At 37.1% G+C, this 26,911-nt stretch overlaps 1 protein-coding gene across 1 annotated transcript in view; it reads left to right on the forward strand.

Moving 5' to 3' along the window:
• The window catches only part of LOC113086806 (ephrin type-B receptor 1-like), a gene marked incomplete at its 5' end in the record, with an annotated part of 40,856 nt that extends 14,526 nt beyond the window's left edge, over positions 1 to 26,330 (forward strand). Inside the window, 9 exons of the mRNA XM_026255502.1 lie at positions 2,427 to 2,535; positions 3,998 to 4,062; positions 8,668 to 8,853; positions 10,320 to 10,567; positions 11,793 to 12,008; positions 18,465 to 18,614; positions 21,481 to 21,674; positions 22,556 to 22,711; positions 24,118 to 26,330. Coding sequence (XP_026111287.1) covers positions 2,427 to 2,535; positions 3,998 to 4,062; positions 8,668 to 8,853; positions 10,320 to 10,567; positions 11,793 to 12,008; positions 18,465 to 18,614; positions 21,481 to 21,674; positions 22,556 to 22,711; positions 24,118 to 24,232 — 1,439 coding nt within the window. The remainder of the gene's footprint in view (positions 1 to 2,426; positions 2,536 to 3,997; positions 4,063 to 8,667; positions 8,854 to 10,319; positions 10,568 to 11,792; positions 12,009 to 18,464; positions 18,615 to 21,480; positions 21,675 to 22,555; positions 22,712 to 24,117) is intronic.
• Positions 26,331 to 26,911: the final 581 nt, after the last annotated feature.

The following is a 26,911-nucleotide window of genomic DNA, read 5'->3' on the forward strand; positions in this document are numbered from 1 at the left end:
ATACTCACTAAAGTAATTAGTGCCCGCGTTTGCTCTGCGCCAGCTAACGGGTACATCCACTGGCATTCTGCCATGGCACGACATTCGTTATGACAATTAGCACCATTCACGGGGGAGAGAAGTCCACCTCATGCACACATACACCTTCTCTAGAAGCACAACACATGATGTCCCTGGAGTCAGCCTCTCTCTCTCATTTTGACAGTCAGGTTTAATGACGAAGAAATGATTCTGTTAAATGAGGTGTGTTTAAGCCCGGTACACACACAGACTGCTCTACTTCCTGTTGGCTGATATGGATTAAGCCAGCATACTAAAAATTACCATGAATGTGTCAAGATTTAAAAGATTTTTTAAAATCTTTTATCTAGTGTGCTATGACACACATATATCCACACATATGTAACCTTCTACTAAATATTCATTCACAAAATGTGCACATTATGTGTGGAAATTGTGAATTAAAATGAATCGTGCCTGGTCCCACTGGTTTAAATTCTATACTAATGTGCACTTGAAGTCCAGGGGCCCATTTCACTAAGGAGGTTTAACCAACTCTGAGTTTAAACTTGATCTCTGAGTTGACTTACCCTGAGATGGGAAACTCTGAGTTTTCGGTTACAGAACAGCTGAAATGAGTTGGTTTAATCAACCCTAAATTGACTGGCTCTGAGTTAAGCGCGTGCACCACAACTATAAAAAACAATTATCAATGGAGAACCGATATTACGATTCACCATGGCAACAATGTTACATGTGATGGGAAAAAATGAGAAGGAAAAAAAAAAACACTTCGTAAGAAGAGCATTTTTCCAGCGTGAAAGAAACTCTGGGTTTATTGAAGAAAACCTGCTCCTGACCAGGTTAGGGTTATAGAGTAAGTTACCATGGTAACTGACTCTGAGTATAAGTTAGCTCTCTTTAAGAAACGGGCTTGACTTAGCCTGCTTTCTTGGGTTTGACAAACCTCCCATTCTGAAACAGAAAACCTAGAGTTTCCCTCATTTCAGGGTTAATATACTCAGAGTTTTCCCTTAACCTCCTTTGTGAAACGGGCCCCAGTTGGGACACTCTGTGCTTATTATCTTATGCTGTTTCTTATGAGTTAAATACCCACATTAGAAAAACACAATACAATCAAGAAAACCATGAATGCATCCAATAAACATGCAACATATAAAAAATGTGACGGCGACTGTTCAAAAGTTAGGGGTTGGTAAGATTTATTTTCATTATTATTATTATTATTATTATTATTATTATTATTATTATTATTATTATAATTATTATTATTATTATTATTATTATAATACTGTGAAGTATTATTAATTTAAAATAACTATTTTAATATATTGTAAAATGTAGTGGTAGAATGAAACATTCAAGAAACATTGAATTGAAAACGGTTGTGTTGCCTGATATTTTTGTGGAAACTGTGAACCCTTTTTCAAGATTCTTTGATGAATAAAAAGTTAAAAAGATAGGAATTCATTACAACAATGTAAATGTCTTTACCATTACTTTTGATCAATTGAATGCATCTTTTCTGAGTAACAAAACAAAAAATGTGTTTTTTTTATTTTTTTTTTTATTAATACAATACGTTTACCTAGAACACAATGAAGTCATAAGTAACCACCAATTTGTTTTGTTTTTTAGTTTTTCTTTAGTTTGTCAGTCGAGTAATGATGTATATCAGTCTTTTTCGCTCATGTTGCCTCTAGTTTCTTCCTCCCGGCTAGCTTTCTCAGACACACTTTCTCTCTAATTCTTCTATGCTTTATGTTGCTAGTCACGCTTTTTCAGTTTGTATTTTAGTTTGCAATTTAGCTGCTTAAAATGATGAGTAACTTGTAGCTTAACATGCTAGGATCTCAAAGTAGCTTCCTCAAACCACACTAATGTTTGTTTGGGAGCATTTGGGAGCATTAATGTTTGTTTATTTGAACATCGATAAAGACCATTCCATCCTCTTCTTTGTTGTTTTTAGACTGTGACGGCAAGATTAGCAGTGCTGATGAGCCACACACATCACTCACACACACTTCACTAGTTGCTGTCATTCCACTGTGTACCTTAAGTGTTTTTCCTTCCCTCCTTTCATTCTGTCGGTCTTTTTCAATCGCTCTTTCTCAGTTGACAACTGTCAGCGCTAGGCATGAGTATTACCTGACCACCGTGATTCAGCGCTTCCTTTTGTATCATTGTATCACTCTGCTATCTCTCTCTTCCATTTCATTCAAAGCTCACACCTCCTCACAGTTCTTAAATCTCTATTCTTCCCTTTTTCTGTACATCTTTGTATTTCCCTGAATGGCTTCTCTTGAAATGTTTTGTTTACGTTCTTTCATCCCATTTCATCTCTATAGGCAGCGGCCATTTCAGTTATTTTTGTAGCCTAATGCATCCTGTCTCTCTCTGTCTAGACGAGTATAAATCAGAGCTGAGGGAGCAGTTGCCGCTGATTGCGGGCTCAGCCGCGGCTGGAGTGGTCTTCATTGTGTCTCTGGTGGCCATATCCATAGTCTGTAGCAGGTGAGTTCACTATTATGGAGCCAGAAGGATGACTGCTGCATGTGCTCGCAAGGACAAAAATCCTCGAACTAGTTCAAACCAGCTGAACCTGTACATGGTTCTTCCTTTTACTTAAAGTGCATGAGAAATGTTATATTTCAATTTATCTGCAATGGAGCCATCTACAAATATGTATCAATAATTTGGTCAGTGATACAGTCAGAAATCAGATATGTAAACATTCTAAAATGTGTATTATGAATAATTAATAAATACTATCCTATTCATAAGTATGAGGTCTGTAAGACAGTAGAACAGTAATATTGAGAAATATTATTCTATTTTAAAATAACTGTGCTCTGTTTTTATATATTTTGAAAATGTTTAGGTTTAGGATGGTAAAGCTGAATATTCAGCAGTTTTCAGTCACGATCCTATAGGAATCATTCTATTGATTTTGTGTCCAAGAAACATTTCTTATTATTATCAATGTTCAAAACAATTGTGGGTGGCTCAATATTTTTATAAAAAAAATAAAAAAAAATAATAATAATTTGCAATGATTTTTTTTTTTTAAAGAACATTTATTTTAAATTGAAGTCTTTTGTTACCATTATAAATGTCTTTACTGCCACTTTTGCTCCTGGTTGAATAAAAGCATAAAAAAATAATAATAATATAAAAACTTTTGAACAGTAGTGTTTGTATTTTTAATATGAAACATTTAAGTACTTAAATAACATTTTCAATATTTTGTTATATATTGATTATAATCATATTTAATTTAATTGTAAAAAAAAAAAAATATATAATAATAAATACAAAATTTGCATTGTAAACATTTCATACTTAATTCCATACAACATATCAGCATGTTTTTATTTATTCTTTATTTTTTTATTTCCAGTGATAGCCACTAACTCTCCTCAAAGCACAAGCTCATGCTGATAAATTGGTCTTTATCTGAGTTGGTTCTTTGCTGTAGAGTAACATTAATAATGTGTGAGGTGATGCAACTCCTGCAAACAGTAAGCAATTCAAGCTTTTAATCCAAAAATAAAAGGAATTGGATCTCAAAAAACCCTTTACAAACCGCCAGACAACTATATCCAAACAAACCAGACAAAAAGTATTGTCTCCAGACTTTACTTTTGGTCAGACAGAAATTTAGATCATAAAGCCTTTGAACGTCTTTTTCTACTATTGTGGTATCAACTATTGAATACCCAACACACACATACACACACACACACACACAGACACACACAAAACAAAACAAACTGTGACTGAACATGTCAATCATACAATCTCTTTCTAATTGTGTAGCACGAATAAGCTGCAATTTGGACCAGACTTTCCTGAAACGCACAATACATACAATAATTCGAACTCTGCTCCATTATATTTCAGCCAACCGAGCAATTCCAGATTCATTTAATAACTATAATACTTTGTTTTTTTCCTCTCCCCTCTTTCCCTAAAGGAAACGAGCTTACAATAAGGAGGCCGTGTACAGTGACAAACTCCAGCACTACAGCACCGGAAGAGGTTAGCAAACCCCTTTTACCATTGAGAACATTGATGCTGTTTTACGCTCGTCTCTGCCTCTTCCTCTGGGGCAAACCCGTCCAGAAATGGGTTTTTAAATATGAGAGAGTGCAAACAGATAGGAAAACAAGGGGAGAGATGTGAGGTTACAATAAACGCTGCGGGATGCGGTGTAACGGAGGAAAAGAATGAAAGATCGCTCGAGGCCTATGCACTTTTTAGAAGCTGACACTCAAACGTATGCATCCCATAGCCCTGTGTGAAGCTTCAGGCTCATTAGGAAGTGAGAACTCTCTCTCTCTCTCTCTCTCTCTCTCTGTCTCCTTGTAAGCAACCACTGAGGATTCAGTGGGCGATCTGCGAAGCTAAATTTAATTAACATAAGTGCAGACGAAAAAGTAAACAAATTGTGTGACAGCCAGACTCGCACATCAGACAGACAATTTAGAAAGAAGAAAAGAGAACAGAGACTGTGAGAACATGATCTTGTTGTCGGGAGAAATATTTGGATAATTACTGTATCTGAATTTATTCAGTCTTGAATGTCAATGCATATGAGCTAAAACAAAGCGAAGGGCACTCCACTATGAATATAATTGGTGAAAATGTCACAGACATCCTTGGGTTTCCCAACATTAGCATTCTTAAAACTTTTTTAAAGGAAGCGTGGAGTTGGTGTCTGCATAAAGAAGTTAACTTCATCAGGACTTCCAAACTTATTCCAGCAGGACATAAAAGAATTAGATAAGCCCCAATGTTTTGCTCAGATTCCCCTTTTTGTCCGTTGTATCACAGCTATTTGTGTACGCTTATTCTGCTGAGTCACAACCAGTGCTGTGTGCTAGTCAGTAAGCTGGAACCTGGTTAGAAATGAAACTCCCACCTATCTCTCTCTCTCTAATGAGCACCCTAAGGAGCTGAAAGACTTAAATCACTGTGAATGGAGAAAAATGAATGCTGGACATAAAATGGAAATATGGTTTTGTGTAAAATATTGATTTAAAGCGTAATAGAACCTTGCAGTAGTGAGGCAGCCGTAATGTGACAGGTCATAATGGAGTACGCTTCATAAGGCATGGCTTTTTAATGTCGCGTGGGGGGGGTGGGGGTCTCTCACCTAAGAGATCAGTGAGATGCAACTAATCTGATCTAAATATGCTTACACAGTGTCAGAGACTGCGCATTAGAGCACAAATGGGCTGATATTCTCAACGCTTCTTAACCTGAGACAGATTCTTTTATGTATCAGGGTGCATCAGAGACGGCTGTTCTTTCAAAGCTCAGAAACAATGCGAAGGGCCAGGGGTCACACGTTCACAAAGAAAGATTAATGAGATTCAAAATAAGAGGAGATCGTGGATGGGAAAGACTACCATAAACTAATGACCTGGAGTTTATATAGCATATTAATTCAGTGATGATTCTATTGAAACTATTTATTTAAATAGCTGCTCAGTATAATATAAAGTGCTTAACACATCATCTCAAAAAAAAAAAAAAAAAAAAGAGAACTATAAAAAAATTTAAATGTTTGTAATAGATGCAGTAGATCGATAGGATATACATATTCTAAATTATTCAATAAATATTAATAACTGTAAGGATGGATGGATGGAAAAGTAATTTTATTTTAAGTTCTGTAGATTTCTGAGACATGGTGGGATGTTGTCTATTAATAGATAATCAGAAACAATGGTCTACTTGAGCCCAAGACCAGACCAAGTGTTTTTCCTCAGGGGCTTGGCTCTGTATCACAGGGTTTTTGACTCCTGCACTTAGTGTCCTGCTGCCCTAGGTGGAAGTGATGCATTCTGGGCTCTATCGGAGTTCTCTTTCTCCTGCGGGACTGGGGTTCAGTGGAGTGGCAGAGCAGTTGGTGTTCCAGGCACGCACGGATCAAGTGGCTATGAAATATTAACATATATTTTTTTTATTTCCCTTTCTCAGCCATAAGAAATGAGTGGGCTGTTACATTGCATTACTCCAGAGGACAAGGGGAGATAAACTGTTTGGCATTTGGGATATTGACGAGGAAAGCTGCATTTCTAAATTAATGCACTCTGTAGGTTAGTGCACATGTGTTTGAAGTTAATAATTCAGCAGACAGGCATGACTTTTTTCACGTTAAAGGGTTCATATCATATAGATTCCTTTTATCATTTTTCCCCTGATGTCCACTTAAAATGTTAGTAAAGCTTTGAAATGGCTAGGGGCCTTGTTAAAAATAAACTTCAACCCTTCTTTTATAATGCCAGCATCCTTCTGAAGGATCTGCAGAGCTGTAGATGCTACACACTGAAGAACATCACAACATTTTACAAACACTTGTTAATTGTGATGGTTTAAGTTATAGTAACATATTTTATGTTTCTTCCTCTGTTTTCTGGTCACTTATTAGGCATTGTTGACATTCAAATGTGATTGAATATGTGAATGTTTTTGCTTTTCTGATGTCAGAAGTTCAAAGATTTCAGAATGAGCCTTTTTTCTTTTTTCTTTGCAGTGTAAATGATATCAATAAATATTGTGTATTTTAAAGTGATTATTTATTTATGTATTTTTTGTTAGTGGATCAAGCTCAACAGATATATGCTATAAATATAATATATTATATTAATTCATTTAAAAATGAAAAAAATAAATCTAGTTATTTTATTGGTTGGTTGGATGGATGGATGGATATACTATAAATATTCTAAATGAATAAATAAATATAAATCATTTTAATTATCATTTAATGTTACCCATGTTTTAATAGTGGATCGAGCTTGTTTATTAAAATAAATGAATAAATAAAATAAATAAGGGGTATTTGATTTCTCTAGATAGGGCTTAATTAAAGTTAACTTGAGACAATAATAATGAGACATTTTCGAGTTAATATTAGGTCAAAAATAATGTTGGATGTGGCTTGATTTTACAGTATCTATTGAGATTTGATGGTCAATTTACTTATTAGTATAATGGTTTTCCAGCTCACATTGCAACAAAAGAAAAGCTGAATATTAATTTCAGCAGTCATTTCAGAAGTTACTATATATTGATGAAAGATCATGCAAAACAAAACAAAAAATTCTTTATAATAATATGCATCGTCAATTCATGCATAATATCTATTTTTTGGATTTATAAGGGCAGTAAATCAGGTGAATTTGGATCCATTTCACACTGTTGTCTGGATTCGGTAAAGTGAATGCCGGATGGGTTATTATTATAGTGGCAGAAGACTTGAATGTCTCTTGGCCTTCCTGTCACGCTGGGTGACATACCCTGATCTCTCCACCCTCCTGCGTCCGAGTCAGCACTCACCTCTTCTGAAGCAGACGTTAGTGTCTTTCAGTGTGATTGCATCAGCTTCCACATCTACTTTTGGGTGTCTTTCTTATTGGGCAGCCGAAATGAACACCTCCTTTTACTGCTCATTTAATGTTTGGTTTATTTGTGTGGGTTGCTGGTTCTTTCTGATTCTCTGAGATTACTTTCTGCATCCTTTCTTCCTCACACACACACATACTGATGTTTACGCATGAAGTTTCATCTTCTGCCATGAGGAGCAGTTTGATAGCGTGTCTGCGTTATCTGTTTATGAGGTCCTGTGGGGGATAAAGGCAGAAGATTTGATTCGGCTCTACTGGAGAAGCAGAGAGAGAGAGAGAGAGAGAGAGAGAGAGAGAGAGAGTTTCACTGCAACTGTCTTGTGTTGCCACTGATGTTTAATGATGACATAGTCACCAACAATGAATTTAAAGGGGGAAAAAAGTTAGAAAATAAATACTGTAAAGGCTAGCAATAGAAGTTAGTTTTATTTCTAGACTTTGTAGATTAAAGTCTCTGATTTCATTTCCACTTAACAATTGCACAACAATAGAACATACATAAAATACAAACAATAATGCTTACAGTATAATACAGTATAAGTATTGTTTTAAGTGTTTTATTAAGTGCATGTATAGAAAACAGTGTTGTTGATTATTCTGTCATTATGTCATTCTGATCTTAATATTAAGACTTTCATTTTTCCATCAAAAACAATAGGAGATTTTGGATTATCTTTTTCATTATAATTAAATTTAAAGTGTACTGAAATTTGCAAGTGGAATCAATGAATCATAAAATAGTCCTTATTATTTTGTGGACTACTTTTAGTGCTTCACTTACATTCATCACTGATTTAATACTATATTTAAGAACTCAGAACCATTAACTGAATGTTGAATGTCATGAAAATCATTTGGACTTAGTATTTAAATCAGTTCACTACCCTATTTATTTCAGTGCTTTTATGAGAAACTACTGATGTCATCAGCATCAGGCGTTGGATGCAGTAATCATTTTTATATTTCAGTAAAAAAAAAAAAAACATTGTTTTAGATTTGCCTATTTTTTTTACCACTCATATTAGATTTGTTTATTTACTGCTTCAATAAATGCATTAAAACAGAAATGGTTTATAATAACACACTTAGACTTGACCTGCTTTCGGTTAGGTCATAAAATAGATTTGCCATAATGCTTTTACAGCTGCATTAAAATGAAAACTGTTAACACCATGCAAAAGCTATTTCAGAGCATTTTAGCGATTTGTGGAATTTGGTTGTGTTCCAGAACTCACTTTGAGGCCAGATCTGTCCAACTGCCACACACCCATGGGCTGCCCGACCCTGCCAGGCTCTCCGGGGATGAAAATCTACATCGACCCTTTCACCTATGAAGATCCCAATGAAGCCGTCAGGGAATTCGCCAAGGAAATAGATGTCTCCACTGTCAAGATTGAAGAAGTTATTGGGGCAGGTGTGTTGCTTGTTTATTGCTGATTTTTGTTAATGCATGTGTAACAGGTTTAAAACTTTATGGGCAAAAGCTTGAAAATAAACAGCAGTTCTAAAAAGACCGTAAAAAGTCACAAACATTACACAGCCATTTCTCTGAGACAGTTTTGAAGCACATCTACAGTAACTCTCTACATTTGCTCACAAACTCAAGTAGGACTCACGACACAGCTCCCTGAGGGTCTGTGCCCTTCTCCTCGTCTTCTTGGCGAGCCGCGGTGGAGACGCGGTATGACTCAGTCTGCTCTGCGTCAGACAGCTCAAGTTAATCCACTGATGCACCACATATGGATTTCACACAGATCATAATAAATACTCTCAACCTTTTAGCACTAAAACTCCAGTCAAAGTTGACAAAGTTTCTCTTTATTCTATCCTTTACTATTTTTGCTTATTTTATCTTGAGCTGTATTGATTTTAGAAGACTTCTGGGGCCATACAGATATAATCAAGTTTGGTTTTGCTCTAAAGTTGCTTCTAGTGAAGTTATAGTAAGTATAGTAAGCATGCGTTATGCAGCCTGGGGTTTGATGACATACTGAAGGTCAGAATGACTCGTTCCTGAATTATATCCTCTTTACTTGATCTGCAGTTTCGTGTAAACAGCCCAGATCCTTAACTGTTAAGCTACAGTATCTGAACTGTTTTAATAAGTATTAGTTTATGTTTTGTACTCTAGGGTTAACAGTAGTCCAGACCTAAGATGACACCACTGGTTGAACTGTGCTTAGGAAGTTGCCTTTGTGTTTGCCAGAATAGTTTTATAGAAGTCTGCCTATAAATAACTTAGTCTAAATACTGAATAAACTGGAAAAGATCCACACGTGAGCTCTACTACACAAATTCTAAGCTTTGATGCTGATAATCAAACTCTGGGACTTTTAGGGCTTTAGTAGTTTCTGTTTGCTTTAGAAGATATCAGATTACACTTGTATTGGCCAATAATAATAATTATTATTATTACCTATTAGAATCCATAGAATCCAAAACATCTGAGTATGCTTGCACTAGTTCACACTACTTCAGAAAACACTGAATCACTGAAACCATTGTTTGCAGTTGATATGGTCTTCTTCAAAGATGGTGAGAAAAAATTCAATCCAATTTGCGTCAATTTTTTTGATTCACTGTTCCTTCTACACCTCTAGGCAGATCATAGACATTTGTGTCTATCAAATTGTGAAGTTTGAATCTACTATCTTTTGGTTCTGAGCTTGGATCTTTCACCACTGCCATTCTATCCCCCCATTTAATTTCCAAACCGTTTCAGGAACCCTAATAGCTTCACTCATTAACAAGACATGACATAGCACTGGAGAGATTCAGAGATTCCCTCTGTACTGTAGCTGATGTTCAGCAGTAGAAGCTTCATTGTTTTTCGATGGGTTTAATGGTGTTTCACACGTTCCTCCTCTTTGTGTGCCCCAGGTGAGTTCGGGGAGGTGTATAAAGGTAGACTGAAACTGCCTGGAAAACGAGAGATCTACGTTGCTATCAAAACACTGAAAGCAGGCTATTCTGAGAAGCAGAGGCGCGACTTCCTGTCCGAGGCATCAATCATGGGGCAGTTTGACCACCCCAACATCATCCGCCTGGAGGGTGTGGTCACCAAGAGCCGACCTGTCATGATCGTCACAGAGTTTATGGAGAACGGGGCACTTGACTCTTTCCTTAGGGTAAGTGCAACATCCAAAACAAGCACCCTCTGTGTCTCTTCTCTCACTGTCTGTTTCATACTTTCACTCTGGTGTGGAGAAATACACTGCTTAATCAATGTTTTTTTTTTTTTTTTTTTTTTTTTTTTTTCAATCTCATGGATTGGTTCTTCCTGGCTTTGATCTGGTGCCACAATAAAGGGTCTCTTTGAAGTTGGTTTAGAAATCCACCACATCTGAGTAGCGTCGCCATCGATCCCCCCCCCCCCCCTGTTTGTTATCGTGCATTCAGTTCAAATCTTTCACTTGTGCAAAATGGCGGCTGTGTACAGAGGTTTCGAAGGAACTGAAAGGTCTCCCACTGTGTGCAGTTTTTAGTCAGCTACTGGTGAAGAGTGTTAAACACAAATGGTGCACAAAAAGGAAAATCAATGTCTCTTTTTATCCACAAGATATTTATTTAATTGGTGCTGCTGTTTATCTCAGATTTTTGAAGGGTCTGTCTGTGTATGAAATTATTTTATTAATTAACTTGTTTTCTAAAAGATTATAGCTCACTGATGTTTGATTTCACGCTAATTGCAAAGACAGTCTACTGCAACTGGAGCAAGTGTACAGTGGAGATCCAGCCACAGTTTTAGAAGGACCTCCAGACTCTGGGCCATTTCACACTAGAGCTTCTGATGTGGATGTGAGTCTGTGGGAAGTCAGCTTTTGATTCATTAGGCTGGTGTGAATGTTGGTGTGAACTCAAGCGTGGTTCTTTGATGTTCATCCAAGAAAACCCCTTAAGAATAGGGGGTGTGGATCATGTGGTTCATATGTTTCATACACCCCACAGGAACTTGAATGACAATCCATCATTTTATCGTTCTCTCTGTTCTTTTCTCTATATATCACATCTATAATTGTTTTGAAACATTTAAATTTGAATTTGGAATTTTAAAAGCACTCACAATTTAGTTGTGAATGGCGCACAACTTTAACCCTAAAATCTGATTTGAGTCATAGGAATATTGTTCCAGAAGCAGTGTCGTGTATTCTGAAGCGAGTCCCGCTTTGACAAATCATGTTAAGCTTTTCGAAATAGATGGTTATATTTTTCATTAACCACATACTGCACAACCAAAAGTTATTTATCACTAAACACAAGGAGCTCTTTTGGTTGAGGTTGAGCTTTGATGTGTTGCTGAACATCATGTGATATCTGTGTTTTTTTTTTTTTTTTTTTTTTTTTTTGTGACAGCAAAATGATGGGCAGTTCACAGTGATCCAGCTGGTGGGGATGTTAAGGGGAATTGCTGCAGGCATGAAGTACCTGTCGGAGATGAATTACGTCCACCGAGACCTGGCTGCCCGCAACATCCTGGTCAACAGCAACCTCGTCTGCAAGGTGTCGGACTTCGGCCTGTCCCGTTATCTGCAGGAAGACACCTCTGACCCCACCTACACCAGCTCACTGGTAAGACTTCAGTGTTGCTTGAGAAAATTAAAATGGCAGGTATCGACCATTTGTAATTGCCCCTCATTTCCTCAAGCTTTGGTTTTATTTTCTCATTCTTGTCCACCTTGTCTTTTATTCCCCAAAATGCCTCCAGAAAGAAACAGTGCATTGTCTCCCTGACAAGACATGATCATTTCCTGGAAAAGCTGCATTTAAATTCTGTATGTGATTGAACGCAGCCAAGTGACTGGACTTCCAATAGCCTGCCTCCCAAATGGAGCGCTCAGACTTCAGGAATTCTCTATTATGTATCATTAATAAGCATCCAGGGCATCATTAGCCCTCCTGTGCTGCGCATCTTTAATATTAATATGAAATACTATTTTCTCCTGTCTCCTTAAAGACTCTCTATTCAGAGCACTGTGATATTTTTGGTGGCGTGGATTCGTCGCGCTAGTAATTATCTGGGCTTATCTGACCCTGTTATGATTTCTGTGTTCAGGCTGGTTTCAGACAGAGGGACAGTCGAACTTTTAGCAGGGTCAGCCATTTCCTCCGCACTGGAGAGAAACGGCCCTGGTTTACATCCTTGTTTTAAATTCATTTCAGTCTTCTCATAGAAATGTCCCATGCATGTTAAGAACACAATTTCATCTTTTACACTCTGGTGGTGAGCAGAGACGTGAGGAGGATGATAAAGAGATGAGATGACAGACAGGGAATATTTAGCTAACGTTTTGTCTCTTAAAATGCGTAAAAGCTCATTAAGCCCCAAAGACAGGCGCTATTCACAAACAGGATGTCCCGTGGTGACTGCTGATTGACAGGAATATGTGTCAAAGGTGTGAACAGGGGTGTGATACTGATGTATGATGTGACATCGCTGTATTTCTCACTGATAGAGTTAGAATTTAATTACCCCCTGGGTTTTTGCAATTCATGTTCAATTTTTAGCTTTTCACAGCCTGTGTTTATTAGCCCCATCCATCCATTCATCCATCCATACATCCATCCGTCTGTCTATCTGTCTTTCCATAGAAGAATAAAAAAATTGAATGCCCAAATATCTGAGTCACATTTAGTCTGGACACACAGTACAGCCAGATTACCATCTAGACTGTGAGATATTTGTAAGTATGTCTGCCCATTCGTCTGTCTGTCACTCTGACATTTTTCTTTTAAAAGGTGTTTTAAGTTGATTTATGTACAGTGTCTCACTTGAAGATAACAATATTGTACTAAAATTCAAACTTTACCCATAGAGTTTCTCACCTGAAACTGGAGGGTTCTTGGGCCTGGTAGAGATCTAGAAATATAGAGAAGGAATTGAAATTGAAAGGGAAGAAATAAAGAAATGTCCCTTACTTTCCCATCATGACACAGATTTCCCTCTTGCTGTCAGCATGACAAGTGCAATGGCTGGAAATGGAAAATAAATCTATTTACACTGAGGTGGGATCTGAATGTGTGACACCCCCTCGCCCTGCCACCCTCCTCTTTGTCACTTTCTGTTTCCCTCTTCCTCTTCTTCTTCCTCTCCCATCCAGAGTTGTGATTTGGCATGCTGGAGTGTGGAATGTGACATGCACATTCTCTCTTTCATCTGTTTACTCATCATTTCAATTCCTTCAGTGTCTTCAGATTTGTAATCTCAGCTCTGGTTGTTGAAGTCTGATGTCCTGTAGCATCTTGTTCAATTATATAGCATGTTCAGCCAGACTTTTACCAGTCGGTGTCAACACTGGTCAACATTATGACTTATTCTGCCAAAGAACTGTCAGTTAAACTAGTTCACATTGCCCTAACTTGGTTTGTTAGGGTAGTGTGAATTATCATGAGACATGAAGAATCCATCTGACCATCATGCAGTTGTCTGGTTTTGTTGGATCAGTGTTAACAACACAGCTCCTATACTGTTCATGCAGATCAGGCAGAGCCAAGTTCATGGGTTCAGTTCCCAAGGAATCCATGGAGTGATAAGAATGAGGAATTCTAGAACTGATTAATTATAATGTCAAATTGAATGAACATAAGAATGCTGTGTGTATGTGTGTGTGTGTGTGTCTCGTGTGTCACAGGTAGCTAAGCCAGTATAAACCCATCAGTTATTACATTCCCCGTCTGTGTGTGTCGGTTCTCTGTGCGGTGCAGAGATGAACATGTGTGCTCTTTTACGCCTAATCTTTCCTGATCTCACAAGAGCTTGCCATGAGCAATCCTAATAGTCTACAACAGCATTTAGGAGAAAAAACCTCAAGTTCAGTATCAAAGAGTCAGTTTCATTCTGAATGAAAGCTGATTTATTCTTTAATTGATGCCAAGCAAGAAGGGTTGTGTCTAAAACAGAGTAACACTAGATTTTATGTTCTTCTGAAGAAAATGAATGATTTTTGCCCGAAAATCATAAAATAGGGTGCTCTGGGGACTTGTATTTTATCCAATTTAAACGCTTAGAATTATAAATTCACAACTCTCCTCAACGGGGGTGTTTTTATAGGACAAGTGGTGAGGTCAGGTTATACATGCTAACCTTAAACAAGTATGTTTCTATGTTTTTTTTTTTAATAAGTATGAGCAATAATAGTAGTGTTGTCTGACTTTTAGTACGTAATTTGGACTGCAACATTTATCATAGTTTATTTCAATGAAATTTTAAATTCAGTCTCAATTTCATGGGTTTACACAACCTTGACCCTTTCCTCTGTGGTAAAATGTGAGCATATTGGTTAGCAAGTTACTGCGGGTATCAGGCAGTGGAGCAGTATAAGCAACACTGTCCCACACCGCCGTCCTCAGCTGTCATTATTTAAACATGCCATCTGACCTTTGACCTGCAGTGACCATGTGACTTGGAAACCTCACACAGTGGCATACAAGCACTCTTTCCTTTAAAGCACAAAGACCTCTCAAAGGAAAAGAAAGAGTGTTCGAGTCAAGAAAAAAAAAGAATACTTAACTTGGTAATGAAAGACAAGGTCATAATCTAATATTAAAAATACCGGACAGGTAGTTTGGGTGAAAGGATGATAAAGGATAAGGTGAACGTGGTTTAATTTGTGCGGTTCTCGTCGGGCGTCTGGGTGGTGGCAGGGCGGTACAGGACCGGAAAGGGGACATGAAATGTTAGCGTTGCATGGCGAGCATGCTGCTATCTGAACCACCTCCCAAATGTATGATTTGCCTGCTGATGATAATACAGCACAAATTGGACTGTTGTCCAATGTTTTCAAATGCTTGTGAAGTGACTCAGAACAGTTCTGGTGATGTTGTTTATGTCCGCATTGAGACGGCAGATGCTGAAATTACTGCAAGCGTCAGGTGCTTCAGTCTATGTAGTAAACAAACCCGCACGTCTCTGCCATACGTTCATTCATTCATTTACACAGAGATGCGCAGAACATGCAGGATCCATATTTCAACCAACTTTTGCGGCTTAACATTTACAGATACTGGTCCATGTGGAGATTTGATTCATTTATGCTTTGACAAATTCAGTGACTGTCCATATTAAAATGAAAGTTTCATTTTCATGACTGGATTTTGAGATTCCGTATGTGCTTCGCGGAAATCATAGCGCTGTATTCGTCAAGAATCGGGTTGACCGGGTAGTCGTAACACCGGTACTTAAAGAAATGACATTACATTTTCATTTTTTTAGTACCGACTTACAATACTTACTTTTAGTACAATACTTGTATGTAATGTAGTGATAGATAGACAGACAGACAAACAGAGAGTCTCTTGTCTCTTTCTGTCTTTCTAATATGCACAGTTTTTCAGATCTAAACATATGCCATTGTCGTCATGTCTCGTGCAGGCACATTTCTGATGCAGATTGTTTGTGTTTTGAACCTTCGATTGTTGTTTCCTGTGCGCATGTGCCGCTCTGAGAGACAGATCTTCATTGTTCTGTCAGTCTGCAGCTCGTATCGGAAATAGTGAGAGACAGTGTCGCATCAGAGAAGTATATGGATCTATACCTATAAATGCTGAATGAATGATAAACCACATTACTGTATTTGCCAAGACGTCATGTTTCAGTGATTCAGCAGTTTTGATTTTATTTTATTATTTTCCACCCCATTTTTAGAACCACACTTCAAACAAGCCATTATAGGTGTAAGACATAGCCATTTCTGCATTAACCATTGCTAGTTCAGTTCTGTATGTTATATCACACTACATGGTCTCAATGTAAAAGTAATGAGCCTCTTGTCACAGATAGAAGTCAATGGAGGTGACCTGTATGCCACTGGTCTATGTCATATGTATGTTCATTCCATCTTGTATTAGAATCGATGAAGATGAAATTGAGTCTTTCAGGTCACTGAACACAAAGGTCAGGGGAAAATCCAAGCAGAAAGGGTCATCAGATGCCTCATTTGTTATATATTTTTCACTTGATAAGAAAGAAGAAAGCTTTTTTTTTCCCCTCTGAAGTTCTTAATAATGTTGTTCATCAGGGTGGGCTAAATTGTTGAATCCACCTATGAGATCTAAACATGGGCAGTCATATGTTATTGTGCTTTTTGTGTCATGGTGCTCCTTGTTGAGAAATGCCCAGCTTTCTGCCTGACAGACTTCTGAGGTCCTAAACACAAAGCCTGCAAGTCATAACCTTGGCGACTTCTGGATGACCCATTTTTGCAGCTTAGTTTCAGTTAATGATCTTGGGCGGGCTGGAATTTTTTTTTTTTTTTGTGTGTGTATTTATTGTACTGTGTTTACACTACGTCAAACTCTTTTATATCGAAAGAGCAAAGAAAATCTGATTTTGATGTGATGGTATGACCTCTTTAAGATTATTGGTCTTTTTAAATCTATGACTAATAATACTGACTCAGGGCTGCAGAATTATTACAGGAATATTGAAAGTGAATATTGAGTTCATATACAAGGATGGTGTGCTTGTTTTCAAGCCCTTTCATCTTTAAATTATGTTAAACCAAACGAGTAAAATCTAACAAGAAAGAACCTAAAAAGATCCTTCTCCTATTTTCTTCTTTTTAAGCCAAACACTGACCCACAGCAGATGCAATTGGTTGCAAAAATATAGTGTTAGATAAGAAAAAGAGAATGGATGGAGGGGACTTGAGAGGGAACTGATAGGTTAAAGAGGTGGAAGGGTGGAATTGAAAGAGTGACGCAAACTCCCAGCAGGCATCTGTCCTTCCCTGACCACGGTTTCGTCACTGTTTCCACACCAAACTTAATAAAAACTGGACAGAGGAAGAGGTCTGAGATTATGTGATCTTGTTTTAGTTTGTTGTCCTTTAATTTACCGAAATGTTTTCATTTCTCTCCATAAGTACTCTGACCAGCTACAGTGTTGCGTTTAAAAAGAGAAAGCCCCGCCCACAAGCAGTGACATCATTCACATTCATCTGAGGATGAATTAGTTTTCCCTGATACATTGTGCAGTGTAGCCCTTTGTTCAGTATTTTATTATTTATTTGCCTCTTCTGCAGCTCACAGAAATATTTCCTGTATATATATATATATATATATATATATATATATATATATATATATATATATATTTTTTTTTTTTTTTTTTTTTTTTTTTTAATTATTCCGAAACTTCATTAAACTTTTATTTAGAGAGTGTAAATCTGGTGGGTGCTGGAATGTTCCCTAAACTTACATTAAAGAAGCAAACCAAGTTGTTTCTAAAAACCGGAATGCGTACAATAAACATAGCATTGTAACTTGGTAAAAACCAATACCCTAGCACCGATCCTTGTCAGACAGTTTTGCACATTTTCTTCAGAAAATGTAAAAGTATTAGTAGTTTATTATTGAGATTAAGCACACTTCCAGAATGACAATATGCTGCTCAGCTTTTCTGCATTTTAGTTTTCATCTGGTTGACGTCAGAGGCAGGACTGAACTAATTGACATCATTAGACTGGAACATGAAGCATGTGGATCTCAAACCAGTTCTGTGTGTGTTTTGTCATTGTTTGTGTGGGTGTGTATGTGAGGTGAATCTTAAAACAAACCGCCGTCAATTTTAATCAGTGAGACACAAATCCAGCCTTAGGTAGTCCAATTACAGACAGACACGCTCCACGGACGAGACTAGGCCTTCCTCACAAACACACACACACACTTAGACTATTGTGTGTGTGCACTGAAAGAAGGGGAAAGAGGCTTTTATGGTGTTTTGTAAAGCTAAAGTAATTTAATTCATGCTGAATTTTAAAAAATGCAAATGTGGTTCATTGTTTGCAAATATTTATAGTTGCAATGGATGTAGAACTCAGAGAGACGATATGTTCCTGTTGTTAATTTGCTTTGTTCAAACAGCATATTTCCCAGTTGTCCATGTGAAAGTGCGATATTTTGATGTTGAATGGTTATGTGCACATAAATTAGGCACATGAATCCTTATGGCCAAAATGAATCCATATGACAGCATCCTATCACTCATATCGCACCAATCTGACCTGACATTTTTGTTTGTTTCCTCAGGGTGGAAAGATCCCTGTGAGATGGACTTCGCCAGAAGCCATCGCATACAGGAAGTTCACTTCTGCTAGTGACGTCTGGAGTTACGGTATCGTCATGTGGGAGGTGATGTCTTTCGGCGAGAGGCCCTACTGGGACATGAGCAACCAAGATGTAAGTCTCTTTTTTTTATACTAAACAGTGTTAAAAGTCTATTACTTGCTTTTAGTCACGCCAGGCCTGAATCTTAAACTGAGTAAAATACTAATTAAAACATATCATATCTTATATCATATCTTCATAAGTATGATATATAATATATAATTTATAAGGATAATAATAACTGTTATCATGATTGTTGTTATTATTATTATTATTACTATTAAATAATTAATCATTTAATTTAATACATATATTGTAAAAGTTGTATATAGAATAGAATAGAATAGAATAGAATAGAATAGAATAGAATAGTTTTGGGGTGGTACCTTTTCAAAAGGTACAGATTTGTCACATTTACCCTTAGTGGGTCATATTATTACCTTAAAGGTACATATCAGGACCTAAATGAGCAGAGCTGGGTAGATTACTTAAGAATTATAATCAGTTACTGATTACAGATTACATGACAAAATTTGTAGTTAGTAATATAATCTCTTTGATTACACATTTTTGGTAACGTAATCGGATTACTTTTTGGACTAACCCTTATTTGATACCACATATATTGAATTAGCCTAATCTTGTACTATTTTGACATATACAAAGAAAAAATGTATTCCACAAAATATATTCAATTCACCAACAGGAGGAACAATAGATTCTTTTTCAAGTGCAATGTATGGACAGTTAATACTTACAAAATACTAACACTAATGTATTTAATGTAATTAAAGGCTGTGTTCCTCTCAAGTTTCCATTATCTTGTTGATGATTTATTGTGAGCGCGATTCTGACACCCCTCCCCGTCTCCGCTGGGAAAACTCAAAGAATCAAAAATGTATATATGCGGCAAGTTTAATAGGAAGAAATATTAAACATTAAAAAAAGGAAATTTAGGAGAATCAATGAATTGTGAACTTATTACCATTGTGTAAATAAAATGTCATCATGTAATTCGTTAAAAAAGTAACTGTAGTCTGATTACAAGTATTTTAAAAAGTTGATTACTCTAATTACAAGTACTTAATTTTTGGAATCTGATCACGTAATCCAGATTACATGTACTCCATTACTACCCAGCTCTGTAAATGAGATATTTCAGTAACTTTTTAAAGGGTACCCCCCCACTGACATCTTTTTTCTGATAGTGCAAGGCTCTCTGCATGATTAACTATAAAGCACCAAACACCCTTTGGCTTTATCCCTGAATTCCTTTGCAATGAGTCTCATTTCCTGTCAATCTCTTCGGCTCTAAGGCTTACTACTTTGAGTCTTACTGTCTTTCGTACTGAATCTACATTACCTGCCTCAGAGTCTTTCTTCATTCAAATCTCCCAGCATCTGTGTTTCAGAGGAGACAAACATTTTTCCTGTTCGAATTTTGAATACAGCAGACTCATTCTAGGCTCTGGGGATTTTCAGAAAATCCTGCCAATGAAAACATAAATTCCCCAATCCTTTTAGCATCCTATTAACACATCAGAGATGCAGAACGAACCCTGAGGACATTGTGACTGTAATGACCGCCAAACTCACAACTGTAAAAAAAACAATTTGAGCATTCAGAGATTCAGTACGTTCAAATCAAAGAAAACAAATAAAATAAATTAATTATTATGTTTCTACTTTCTGTACATTCTCTGTATTTACTTTCTTTTCTCAAAGATAGTCTCTATGGCTCAAAAGGGCTTTTGCCTGTCATGCATGGAAATTCTGTTGTTAAATATTCATGAAAACCATCTTATGAAGGACTAAGACTGTAAACTTGTCTGATTCTGTTAACATCTCATGACATGCACCAAAAAGACAAACAAAGCAATAGTGCTCCCAAATCATACTCTCTGACACTGAAGAACAACCAACGGTGAAGTTGGTGATGGTAAAGTTTCTTCAACTTATCACACACTTAATTATCTGAATCTTGTGTTTTTAATGATCATCCAATCCCAAATTGCCATAAAAAGATCATATCAGTGTAATGAAACTGCAGGACATCTGCAGTGGTCAGTGCCCACATCTCAGCACGGTCCTGTGGAATCCATTTAGGAGAAAAGCGGCAGCTGTGGAGGGAGCAGGAAATATATATTGATCCTCAAATATTTGGATTCATGTTTGTGCGAACCAGAGCTCTAGAATGGCGTGCAGAGGATAGACAGTGTTTGTTTGTTCATTTGATCTTTGCTTGTGTCAGAGAGAATCAGAGAGATGTATGGGAAGAGAAGAAGTCCAGTGTTTGAGGAGGGTAGGAAGACAGATCATGTTTAATGATTAATGATGCTCATGGGTCGTTTGTGTGTTATGTTGCAATGTCTATGCAACATAACTGATATATGTGGCAATCATTGTGTAATAAGACAATATTGTGTGCTTGATCTTTTTTTATGATATGGTTATGGTATTATTTAGTTCTTATTATTGAGGCACTCAAAACCAGTTTCTCACAGTGCATTTCCTTTATTGACAAAAATTATGTTTTAATATATTCAGTAAGACATTTACCAAATATATTCATGGAGCATGATCTTTACTTAATATTCCTAATGATTTTTTACATAAAAGAAAAATCAATTATTTTGATCCATACAGTGTACTGTATTTTTGACTATTACTAAATATATACCCCAGTGACTTAAGACTAGTTTTGTGGTCCAGTGTCACACTTGGACATTTTAGGTACTATTATGTACTTTTACTAATATTTACCTTTAATGTATTTACATGTACCATTTAGGGGTAAAAAGGTACAAAGATGTACATTTTAGCATTTGTTAGGGGACCATCCCTATTATATATACTGATATACTGATATACTGCTTCCCCCAACAATGACAACATAGCAATTAATGGCAATAACATGTGTTTGTATTTGTGTGTGTAGGTGATCAACGCTATAGAGCAGGATTACAGGCTGCCGCCCCCCATGGATTGTCCCACTGCTCTCCACCAGCTGATGCTCGACTGCTGGCAGAAAGATCGGAACACTCGGCCGCGCTTCACGGATATCGTCAGTACGTTTGACAAACTCATCCGCAATCCCACCAGCCTTAAAGCAGTTGCCAGTATACCCACTATGTGAGTCAAACAAACTTATTATTCACACAATTTGTTTTCATACTATGGTGGAAACCTTTATTTATGCTTACAAGTCTGGGGGCTTTTTAAAATAATAATAATATTTTTATTCAGCAAGGACTTTTACATTGTTACAAAATATTAGGGGTGCTCCGATCACGATCGGACGATCGTTATGCGCATCTCGTCAGTAAAGCCGGTTCTCTAATCAGCGGTAAATTCCCTCAGGTGCGTGATTTCACATAGAGCAGCTTCTAATACACGGAGCCGTTGTTAACTGAGAAGATGCGCAAATCCACGTTAATTTTCAGCATTTATTTGCGCATCTTCTCAATTAACAACGACTCGTGTAGTAACAGCTGCTCTATGTGAAATCACGCACCTGAGGGAATTTACCGCAGATTAGAGAACCGGCTTTACTGACGAGATGCGCATTAACGATTGGCCGATCATGATCGGAGCAGCCCTAAAAAATATTTATAAAAAAAAAAAAGAAGAAAGAAAGTTATTTAGCTAACCCTTTTCATCAAAGAATCCAGAAAAAAAAAAATCACGGTTAACATAAAAATGTTAAGCACCACAAATGTTTCCAACTTTGATAATATTAAGAAATTTATCTTGAGCAGAAAGATTTCTGAATGATCATGTGACACTGAAGACTGGAGTTATTTTAATGAAAATTCAGTTTTGCATCACAAGAGTAAATTACATTTTACAATGTATTAAAACAGTTCACAAACCCTAAAAATTTGTTTTCATATTAAATAAGACATTATTAAGTACACTCATGAAGCTGTTTTCTTTGTAGAAAAAATACAAGGTAACCATGACACCCAAGGTTTCCCGTTCATCTCACTCTCTGTTTCTCTCTCCTCCTTCAGTCCGTCCCAACCGTTGTTGGACAGGTCCATCCCAGACTTCACCACCTTTAGTTCTGTAGAGGATTGGCTGGCTGCTGTCAAGATGTCTCAATACAGAGACAACTTCCTCAACTCTGGCTTCACATCCCTACAGCTGGTCACCCAGATGACTTCAGAGTGAGTGTGAACTCTTAAGTGTCTTTTCTTAATTTCTCAACGTTGGGGTTTCATTACTGCAAATAAAGGTCTTAAAAATCCATGTTGGCTTTAGTTGGTCAAGCCAGTCCAAGCCATAGTGTGGTTCTATCCAGGCTGACCAACATGACCAGGCCAAACATGGGCTCACCATCTGATTAACCAACTAATAAAACACCTTCTAGTTTCTATATAAGTTTGTCATCCATGTTTATTAACTCCATCAACAGGTTATGCAACTACTCAACCACCTAATTGCAACCTTATTTCTTGAAATTGTGACTTTTGACCTCACAATTACAACTTTATTTCCTGTTTAAATCACTTAGTTTCCTGATTCCTGAGTTGAAAACAGACTTTCATATGTCACACTGTTAACAACATCCGTTTCAAAAATCATTATGTTTACAACAATTATGTGACTTATTCAGCCGTCCTGTCATATTATTGGTTTATTTTAGATGATGTCTAATGCTTGGTGAGTTGGTTTGTTGTGTCTGTCTGAAGGGGGATTAAAGCTGGTTTCAGATTTCCAGACAGTCATTGATTACAGAATGCCAAGCGGCCAGATATCTCAGCAAACTTTTTTAATATAGATTTATGAACCATACATAAGGACTAGCCTGAATCGCTAAGGTATGTGCGTATGTGTTTTGACTTGTTTGAGTCGCTATCGAACAGGTGGATATGCTGTTGATGATGTTTAATACATGTCTCCTGGTGTTTTGTTCGTGGTGGGAAGCGTCCTGTGAGGTGTAGCGTCTCTGACGCTCTGATTAATGCAGCCGGCGCTCACAGAGAGGGTCTGCGCTTAATTAGCACCATAAGTAAGAGCCCATGCATAAACAGGAAGTTAAATGCAAGCAGCTTTCATGTGTTAATACTTTTTGCTCTCACATCTATAAACCTGTAGGGGCTCTGAGCTGTTTCTCTTTCTCTCTGTGTTGTTTGAATGGTTTGTATATTGATAGTACAGGTTGTTCAAAGGCTCATCTCAAAGGATAGTGGAATAAATTGAGTGTTTGTTTCAGAGTTCCCATTTTCTCTTTGTAATTTAAAGGAGGTAGCAAAACAGTCACAGAAAATCAGATGTTGTAACTGACATGTCTCGAAAAATAAATGGATTTAAAGCAAAATGTCAAATTTCAGCCATATTTAGTTGAGATGTGAATGTAGTCTGAGCATCAAACCAATGTGCAGTGAAAACAGCAGTTTCTTGGAAAAGTAATGTTAAAGTATGTTACAAATGACAATTAAGAAGGAGTGATGCAAATGTATATTATATAGCTATTTAGTGTTTGCTTTGGAGTTATGTGCCATGGTTGTATACTGCATTTAAATGCGTGTCCAGTATTAACTGTAGTTATACAATAATCTTGTGTTCACAGGGACCTGCTGAGGATAGGTGTGACTCTAGCCGGCCATCAGAAGAAAATCCTCAACAGCATTCAGTCCATGCACCTGCAGATGTCCCAGTGTCAGACGGGCACAGAGCTGGCATGACTACAGGGGGCGCCGGACGACGGGCTGGGCAGCTTGCGTGAGAATTACCAGCGGGTGAGCCCAATCCCATCGGAGCGCGCCAGAATAGAGACTATCATCCTGATCTGAGAATGTGTTTCAGGAGAAAAACCATTATCCCATATCCAACAGACCAGGTCGGAACAGGACTGCTGAGACTCACGTCAACTGTTAACCTGTCGGCTGTTTGTCTCTTTGGGCTACATTTACAGGGAAAAACTGAAGAAGCAGACGTTTGTCCTCTTCAAGTCATTAATCCTGTTTTAGTTACTTTCGCGTTGCTTATGAAAAAATCACAATGACTATTCAGATTCTGAGACGTCTACAACGTTTTCTACAAGGTTCTTTCATACTTCTTTATTTCCACTATAAACCTTCAATCATCACTGCTTCCTACTTACACTACCTGTCGATCTCGGTATGGATGACGTTGCCAGAGGACATCCTGTATGCCTGCGTCCCATTCCTAGGCCATACAAGCATAAATGATGTATATCTTTAAATAAAAACGAGTATATCTTCAGAGTAAACCTTCATATTGAAGGTGAAGTGTAACGGACCTGTATGTAAATACCCTCTTCTTCCGTTTGCATTTTTGGCAATGTTGGACCAGAACCACCGATTCTGCAGGACACGAACTCACTTACGTCAGCGTGACGCCACGAGAACAATCTGGGATGAACTCTGACTCTGTCAATGTTGTGTAAATATCAGTTAGTTGTGTATAAAATAGCATCAAAAAGATATACTTTAGGTGAAAAAAGCTACGCATTCAGGCCACTGAACAGTGTTTGTTGTAGGTGTCTCCAAGCTGATGAGCACTTACATGTACAGCTTTTCTTTCTTCTACTTCTTCTAGTCGTTCTTGTTAGTTTCGTGTCAGAGTGTTTGAATGCGTCGACTAGCGTTGGGAGGGTGCATAGTCACCGCCTAAACTAGCTAGTACACTTAAATGTAGTTCCACTGTTAATAAGCTGTACTAATGTTGGTCTTACAGGGTCTTTAAAACCGCTAATCTGTTTGCAAGTACATGTTTACATGATAAGTGAATGGAAAGGTAAAGGACAGGAAACGAAGAGACTTGCAAACCCGCTGCCCTTTATCACTTTTATCAGGCCGAGTCACACTTTCAGCTCCAGATGTTTCTGGATGACATTGCTAAATGCGGTACATGTTCTTTCATGTCATCAGCTCTCCATTTATTTGTGTGTGTATCTGGATTGAACATCTGTGTGACCCTTTATGAACAGATGCCTAATGCCACCCCATTGAGCACATTCTACTTAAGCAGTCAGTGAAGCACTGGGAAACACACACACACACACACACACACAGGCTTTTGATGGCTTTGGGCTGTTACTTTTTGGTTGCCATGAAGAGATAGCATCAGCTTACTGACGATGATCATAATAATAATATAGGTAACATTATACAGAAAGTTATTATGGTGTGTTATTATGTTATTATGGTGCGTTCAAGTCCTCCTGGGAAGTTTGTATGCAGGAGGTGGGAAGTCGTGCTTATGACGGCATGTGCGTTCAAGTCACTTTCGTCGGAGAAAGATGGTGGGTACTTTCTCTTAATTAAAAACACAAAAATACAGCAATGTTCTTAAACTCTTGTTCTAGAAAATTAAGAACAAAGAAATGTGCATTAGGTATACTTCGTTTTTTAATGTTTTAAATTATTTTATGAATCCGCTGCCAACTTTGTTACAATTTGCATTGTTGTATTATAATTCCATCATATTATGCGTCGTCGATTAACTTACTGCGCTGTAAATAGAAAAGCCTGACAATATCACAGCTAAATACCTATATTCCGCCATGTTAATCACTGACACGCCCCCAACTCGTACAGATCGGGGCTTAAAGAAAATCCCGAAAATCCACGATATTGTGGTGGCGTTCATGTGCATTCAACTCGGAAATACGAACTAAACGAGATGACTTGAACGCACCATTAGTTAATGCATTATGGATGAACTAACATTTAACAATACTTCTTGAAAAAAATTATTCATCTAGGTCAATGTTCATTTTTGAAAATACAAAACATTTAAAGATTTCGGGTTGTTAGAATAGATATGAACATTGAATGAACATGAATTTACAATAAACCTTAGTGTGTTAAAAATCTAATTTATATATATATATATATATGTATGTATGAACAAATGTTAATGAATTAAACATTGTAAAGTGTTACAAATAATATTAATATTGTAACTATAGCATAAAATGTAGCTAAAAGTGCTTAAAAAAATCAGAATATTGTTTTAAAAGAAACAGCAAGATGCAAAAAAAAGCAACAAACTAGAAGTAAAAAAAAAAAAGTTAATTTGAATGTTAAAAGTAATACATCAAATGCATTCGATACATAAAATACTCAAAAGCCAACTTAAAAATAATTAAGTCAACCAAACAAATAAATCATTTTGAATGATTGCGAGCTTGTCTAATCATTGTATGCTGCGAATATTGTTGGCTTTTATGATAAAATTCCTCATTTGTAAGTTTATTTGGACAAAGGTGTATTGTATGAATAAATATAAATGTAATTGGTAAAAAGTTCCAGATTTGAGGATCATAATGGCTAAAAGCAGCTCCACAGGATCTCCTAAAGTCTAGCATTAAAGAACCCCAATGCGGGATTTGAAAC

This window comes from Carassius auratus, unplaced genomic scaffold (assembly GCF_003368295.1).
Source record: "Carassius auratus strain Wakin unplaced genomic scaffold, ASM336829v1 scaf_tig00044030, whole genome shotgun sequence".
NCBI lineage: Eukaryota > Metazoa > Chordata > Actinopteri > Cypriniformes > Cyprinidae > Carassius > Carassius auratus.